At 42.8% G+C, this 6,409-nt stretch overlaps 1 protein-coding gene across 2 annotated transcripts; it reads left to right on the top strand.

Annotated features, from left to right (window-relative positions):
• Window positions 1-746: 746 nt before the first annotated feature.
• LOC124698404 lies at window positions 747-4,260 on the top strand. Of its 2 annotated transcripts, none has more exons than XM_047230883.1 (4): window positions 747-875; window positions 2,599-2,784; window positions 2,965-3,004; window positions 3,904-4,260. In XM_047230883.1, exons 2-4 carry the CDS (start codon window positions 2,602-2,604, stop codon window positions 3,957-3,959), a joined length of 279 nt encoding a protein of 92 aa, XP_047086839.1. In that variant the 5' UTR covers window positions 747-875; window positions 2,599-2,601; the 3' UTR covers window positions 3,960-4,260. The 2 variants fall into 2 exon arrangements, with proteins under 2 accessions (XP_047086839.1, XP_047086838.1); XM_047230882.1 differs by having other exon boundaries at window positions 748-875; window positions 2,581-2,784.
• The last annotated feature ends 2,149 nt before the right edge of the window (window positions 4,261-6,409 follow it).

Genomic DNA, 6,409 nt, shown 5'->3' with positions numbered 1-6,409 from the left:
ATTGACTATAGCCACGATGTTAGTCAGGCTTGTAAGAACAAGATACAGCAGTGGGCCGACGCAATGTGGGCAGTTAGAGGCACAACTAGCTAGGCTCTGAAGAAAGAAGGGAAAACACTATCATGTCGTCAATCACTCGTCTGCTTCTCCTTGTGTTGTTTTGTACACCAATTTGCTAGTAGCTACGAAAACATCGTGAAAAACTGTTATTTGCTAGTAGCTAGGAAACATCTTAACAAACTACTCTTTGCTAGTAGCTAGGGCTGAAGGACGTTAATTGTACTGCTACTTGCCATTACATATTCCGCTAAGCTGTTCATACTACTGCGAGGTAAGATCAACATTTGTGACAAGAGGTTACCCACACAACAGGTAGATTGCAACCAAACTGGGTTTCGTGGGCTGTCAAACAAACTGCAGAAAATAAGGACGAAATGACTTGTTGCCATCTAAATTAGATGCAAAACATAATTTTGACCCAGTCCATCATGGCTATGGAGAGAAGATCTCCAGATATGTGAAAAAATGTGCGAGGAAGCCCAAACTTAAACCACCACTCCTAGGCCCAAGAAAGGAAAGCATTTTTTTATCACCGAGGAAAGTGTTGGCCTTCTTGGCTATCCGGGCCAGCAGAATTTGGACGAAGAACCAGAGACTCGAGGCCTACTGGACCAAATCTCGGCCCGTTTCTAAGCGAGCTGAACACGGACTCTCCTGCACATTCTAAATCGGTGGTCGGGTTCGAGTCCGTCCGTGCGTTTGGATCCGGGGGAGAGAGACAGCAGAGAAGAGAAAAGGCGACCGCGGCGACGAGGCCCGCTCTTCATCCTCCGGCGATCGCCTCCGGAACAGCCGCCGCGCGCCAGGAATAACCGGTGAGCCTCCCCAATCGACTAATCGTGCTTCTCTTACCGCGGTCCGACCATTGCTGTCCGTGATTGATAGCTACCTAGTACGGCCCTTATACTGGTGTAAATCCTTAGGGTTCGTTCCATGAATATGGGAGCTGAGCTCGTCGGGACAGCGGCCGGTGTGCCTTCTAACTCTTCAGGTAGACGGGCCAAGTGGGATTAATGACGACCCGCTGGTTCGTATGAAAGAAAAATAGGATATTTGTTCTGTATAGAGTAAATCGGCATCACTCCTCATTGTGTGTTGGGTGTGGATTGATGGAGCCATGTAGGGCTGGGGGTTACCTGGGAGCAAAGCTGGTTCCCTAGTTGGGTCTGTATGTTGGGGGAGCAACGCTATTGACCAGCTCAGCAGGATTGTTCAATTTTGAGTGTGCTTAGGTGACCGATTCTTGTACTATCAAGCCCAATGATGGTACTAGTTAGCAGCAGTTTAGTACTCGGTTAGCGAGGTTTCATTGGGTTCAGCTGGACCCACTGTAACATCCTGGCTCTGCCCCTGCCTTCAGGATAAACTTCTTGAGCACTAAAAGGCACATGTTTGTTCTTTGGGTGGAATGTTCTTGTAGAAGAACTAGGAGCAACTCCTATGTTACCGATAACGTGAGAGCATCCCATTGCCTTGCCACTCCATCACCTTTCGCCCTTGCAAAATTTATTCTCTTTGCTGTATTTTGGGTTTCACTAGCTTTCGCATCAAAGCTGCAGCTGTTAGCCTTTTCTCAGCATGTTGATCAATACTGTAATAGGCAACATAACTTGTGCCTACTATATACATTGCATAGTACTTGAGGAAGAAGAATGAAATACCACTGTCTTATTTTTAGTTTGTACTTGGTAAATCTGTGATTGAAACCTTCCTCGTCCTTGTGATGCATTGCGCTCATGTGCAAACTTTATAATACAATGCTTTTTGTGACATGTAAAAATACAATTTATACTGGTGTGAATTGTATGTCTGTATTGATATGGCATCGGTTTTAAAACATGGTGCATCAGAGTTCATGCTAGTTCAAGAACCTTGCTGTTGTACGATAGGTCACAGGTTGTTGTAGTCATTTTCGTGTTTCTAAAACAAACTTTGGTATGTTAGAATTTTTAGCACAAGACTAACTTTATAGAATCAGCTTGGCACTAAAAGTAGAAAACAGAGTTCCTGTTCTTACCTTCTCTCAAGATTCATATTCCAAAGTCCATAATAATATGCTGGCGGTTGGCGCTTATTGTGTGCAATCAATTAATTTGCGGAAAGAGGCAGGAAATATGCAAGCAATTCTTAGTAATATTTCATAAATGTGCCTACTGGTGGTTGGCGCTTATTGTGTACATGTAGCTGATGCATTTTGGATGTATTTTCTGCTCTATGATGCCTATTTTGTTATTTTTTCATACGGAAGCATCACCGATGCATTTCATGATAACATAAGTTGGGTACTAACTAGTTCTGTAATTTTCCTATGAGTAAATGCCTGTGCGCAAGGAAAGTTACTTTCTGGTAGATTAAATTCGTTGGCTTTATATAAGCCTGCAATCTTATACATTTTTTGCTAAATAGCACAGCTGGGTGCGTAGACCTAATTCAGATCTTTGTAGTAGAACAGATAGAATGCAGTTATATGCCACTCAGCTTAATATCATTTCAAAATATCTACTCACTGACATTGCATAGGCATCTTCCTCTATGCAGGCAATGTATATCCGAGTGAAGCGAAACAAGACGACCTACTTCATACAATTTGATCCAACTGAGACAACTTTAAGCATTAAACAAAAATTGCATTCAATAATTGATCAGCCTCCCAGTAATCAACGACTGATCTTGTTGGCAACACATGATGTACTGGATGACTCAAAGACGTTGGCAAATCAGAAGGTACCATTGTACAGATATATCTTGTCATAATAAAAAGGGAAGATAATTGTGGACTGGCCAACAAACGTGTGATTATATCATTATTAGATTAGCTCATATGCTGTAGTTACTACAGATTTATTATTTCTGAATGTCTGTCCTGTTCAACACATAGTTAATGTTGTCTTTTCCTATCTGCAGGTTGAAAATGATGCTGTTGTTGCATTAACACTGAGACAAGGTTCTGTTCTATACTCGGACTGCTTAACAGCATTAATTGTTTGTGTTGAACTTAAATTTGTTTTGACACTATTATTCTCTTCATTTAACTGTATGTGATGCATTGCCATGTACGTGGTTGCTGGCCGGGCTTCATAGTTCTATTACATGACTTCCTGAATAAGGAAACGACTTAGTTTGTAAAAGAGCTTCATTTCTAGTAGTGTTTGCTTTCTTGGTGACTTGAAGTTTCTCTGGGGTAACTTTTTCTTAGTCTGATGTCATGATCCATGATTCTGCATTGATTGCGAAGTACGTGTTACTAATTTTAAACAAAAAGGTTGGGGGTACTTATTGCAGTAGAGACTCAGTGATCAAGAACAAAATCAAGTATAGAGACAATTTGATTGGTAGCGAAAGCTATGATATCATGGCGATTACCTTTGATTTTCTATTTTACTACCTCCTTTTATTAATGCATGTCGTCCTATAATACGTGCTATGAAACTTTTAACCAATTTTGACTCACAATACTAACAGAAAGGAAATCAAGGTGGGAGAGTTTAAAACAATATCATTAGATGTGTTATCATATCTGGGTGAAAAAGCAATGGTCTAAATATTTTTGAAGTTTGATGTGGAACACTACCCATTTTCTAAAAATGACATGTATTTCCATACTGAGCGTGTACTAATGTACTTGAGACTGTACAAAGAGAACGGAGAGTCTTGTGCACCTGAGCAAGTGTTACACTGCCCTATTCTGAATCATGGAAGTTACATGTGTCTATGCCTTTTGTTAAAAAAGGTCAATAAGATTAGGCTTTTCAACTGGGTGTACTTTCTTGTCCTAGCAATAGCTGTTGCACCGATATGAAGCACGTAGAAGCCTGACTGTTGTTTATCTGTTTGTCTTATCAGATGATAATCAGTTCGAGGATGTTTACATCGCAGCGCCGGAAGACTCGCCATCATGATGTAGACTCTTGGGCCTTCTGTACTATATTATGATGTTTGCAAGGACCTCTTCTTTTTCACTTTGTGAATCGTGTATCTTGTATCCTGTTGGGTGTAGAATCTTGTTAAGGATGCCGGGCAACGATTATGTATTCCATTAAGCCTTGATTTTATCGCCTAACCGATGTTCCTGCCTACTTGATTTATTTGTGCCGTGTTCTCACTAGAGCACAATATTGGGCAGGATGATGAGATGAATTAATTGATTTTGATGGACCTGAGCTATTCCCTGTACAGATTTATGCAAACATACTTTTGTACTGAGGTTGAAAATTTTCATGAAGTTATTTTTCCATTTGACAGATTTGTGCACAAAATAATTAAATTGATCCTCAAAACAATGTTTAGAAAACAGCTTTAAGCAGCAATATTTCACATCCTCCTAGTTGCTTACTGGAGTTTGTAAGTATGGGAGTTCAGTCTGGGATTGTTGTAACGCTCATTTTGGTCGTGATTGTTGAGAAGATATTATATTTGAAGCTAGCAAAGAAAAGGCATGTTGTTGCTAATACATTACTCCACAATCGGGGAAAGGTTTTACGGAGTACCATTTCTCAATGGGGTGGGATTGCATATTATATTACGACCATTTCACAGTGTTTGAACTTTTTTTTTTTGAAGTAACAATCACCTATATTAGCAAACAGGCCGTCTCATTAAAAACCTTCCAGTCCCCTTAGGTACTCTGGTAAGAAAAAGAGTGCGAAAGAAACTTGCTGCGATAGCATTACAAAGCGTTTTACAATCGTTTTGAAGAACGCCAACACATCCGTTGGGACAGATCCACTAAGAGAGCCTCTAGAACCACCTCTCCCTAGTTGCGCTAAGCTATGAGCAACACCATTACACTCCCGAGCTACCTTTCTAACAGAAATATGATCAAAAGCCCGCAACAGCCCCTTAGCATCCAGGATGATACTCCAGAATTGTGATATGTTCTGCATCACTTGTCAGCGCTTGCACCACACGCAGACAATCACTCTCTAACACTGCCCTTTCACAGTAATGAAGCTGAATGGTTTTAAGGCCCTCCAGGCATGCGGCTTCCGCCTCTTGAGGGCTGGAGCAGCTAGGAACATGGAACCAGGATGATTGAATCACCTAACCGTGGCAGTCACGGATTAGCACTCCCAGACCAGCTGATTTTGCCCCTTCATCCCAACCTGCATCGACGTTCACCTTGAGCTCTCCCGTCTGCGGCGGAGACCACCGAGAAATGACAGCGGTTTTGGGTGCATGTGAAGCCACATGCGATATAGGTAGAGGGGTTTTACCCTTTGGATCCGGGGCTGGACCAGTGCAATCTCGAAAGGACTCAACATAATTACGGAGGAATGAGATCGATGCTGCAATAGACGCCTTCCCATCACCATGTATCACATTATTTCGATGGTGCCAAACACGCCATAGAAGGAAAATGACTTGATCCCTCTGTGACTCCCGGGAATGAAGAAGGAGATTCAGAATCCACTCCTTACCAGATAAGCCAAACTCTTCCTCCGACGGCAAGTCCCAATGTGCCCTCATGCCCTCTCTCAGCGCACGAGCAAGCGTACATGTAACCAGGGCATGATGAACACTCTCAACTCCGCAGCCGCAGATAGTGCACGTAGGCAGCACTGTCGATATACGTCGATGGACCGCCACTTTGACAGCTAAAGTTTCTGTAGCAGCCTTCCACGCAAAAAATCTCAATTTCGGAGGTACTCTTGCTTTCCACACCAAGTCCCAAATTCTTCTATCCCCATTAGGATTAGAGCTTGATTGTCCCGGGCTCATAGCAGCAAGGCCAGGCTCCAAACCGAGACGGTACGCTGAGCAGACCGTAAACATGCCATTCTTCTCAGGAGCCAGGCCACAAAATCCTCGCACGGTGTTAACGGAAGCTTGATAGATAAAATAATATCAGCGTCATGGGCATAGCATATTTCCCTTATCATCCGCTCATCCCATGAACGCGTGTCCTGGTTGATCAATTCAGAAACCCATCGCCTCCTATTAGTGCGCCTCTTCACAACCACCTTTGGGTCATCAACGCGTGGCAGCCAGTTGTCTCTAAAAATACGCACACTGGAGCCGGTGCCAATTCTCCAGACAACACCTTTTTTGAGCAGCTCTAGACCATAAATAATACCTTGCCATGTGGTTGAAGAATTTTGAATAAAAGCCGTATCAAGGAGGTTGCCTGACGGATAATAGCGAGCCCTAAGAAGCCGCGCACACAGGCTATCAGGAAATTGTATAAGTCTCCATGCTTGGCGTGCCAGGAGAGCTTGATTGAAAACTTTTAAATCTCTAAAGCCAGCTCCCCCTGTGTATTTTGGGCGCGCCAATCTGTTCCAAGCCATCTAATGCATTCTCCTTCTATTCTCCTCGTCGCCCCACCAGAAGTCCCGGACAATTTTAGTGA

This window comes from Lolium rigidum, chromosome 3 (assembly GCF_022539505.1).
Source record: "Lolium rigidum isolate FL_2022 chromosome 3, APGP_CSIRO_Lrig_0.1, whole genome shotgun sequence".
NCBI classification, from domain to species: Eukaryota; Viridiplantae; Streptophyta; class Magnoliopsida; order Poales; family Poaceae; genus Lolium; species Lolium rigidum.
Note: the sequence above shows the minus strand (reverse complement) of the source record. Positions and strands in the feature narration are given on the sequence as shown.

Coding starts and splice junctions, on each gene's coding strand:
- LOC124698404 (XM_047230882.1), top strand. CDS start 2,593: ATGCAGGCAATGTATATCCGAGTGAAGCGAAACAAGACGACCTACTTC. Junction 2,785..2,964: donor AGACGTTGGCAAATCAGAAG/GTACCATTGTAC, acceptor TCCTATCTGCAG/GTTGAAAATGATGCTGTTGT. Junction 3,005..3,903: donor TGCATTAACACTGAGACAAG/GTTCTGTTCTAT, acceptor TTGTCTTATCAG/ATGATAATCAGTTCGAGGAT.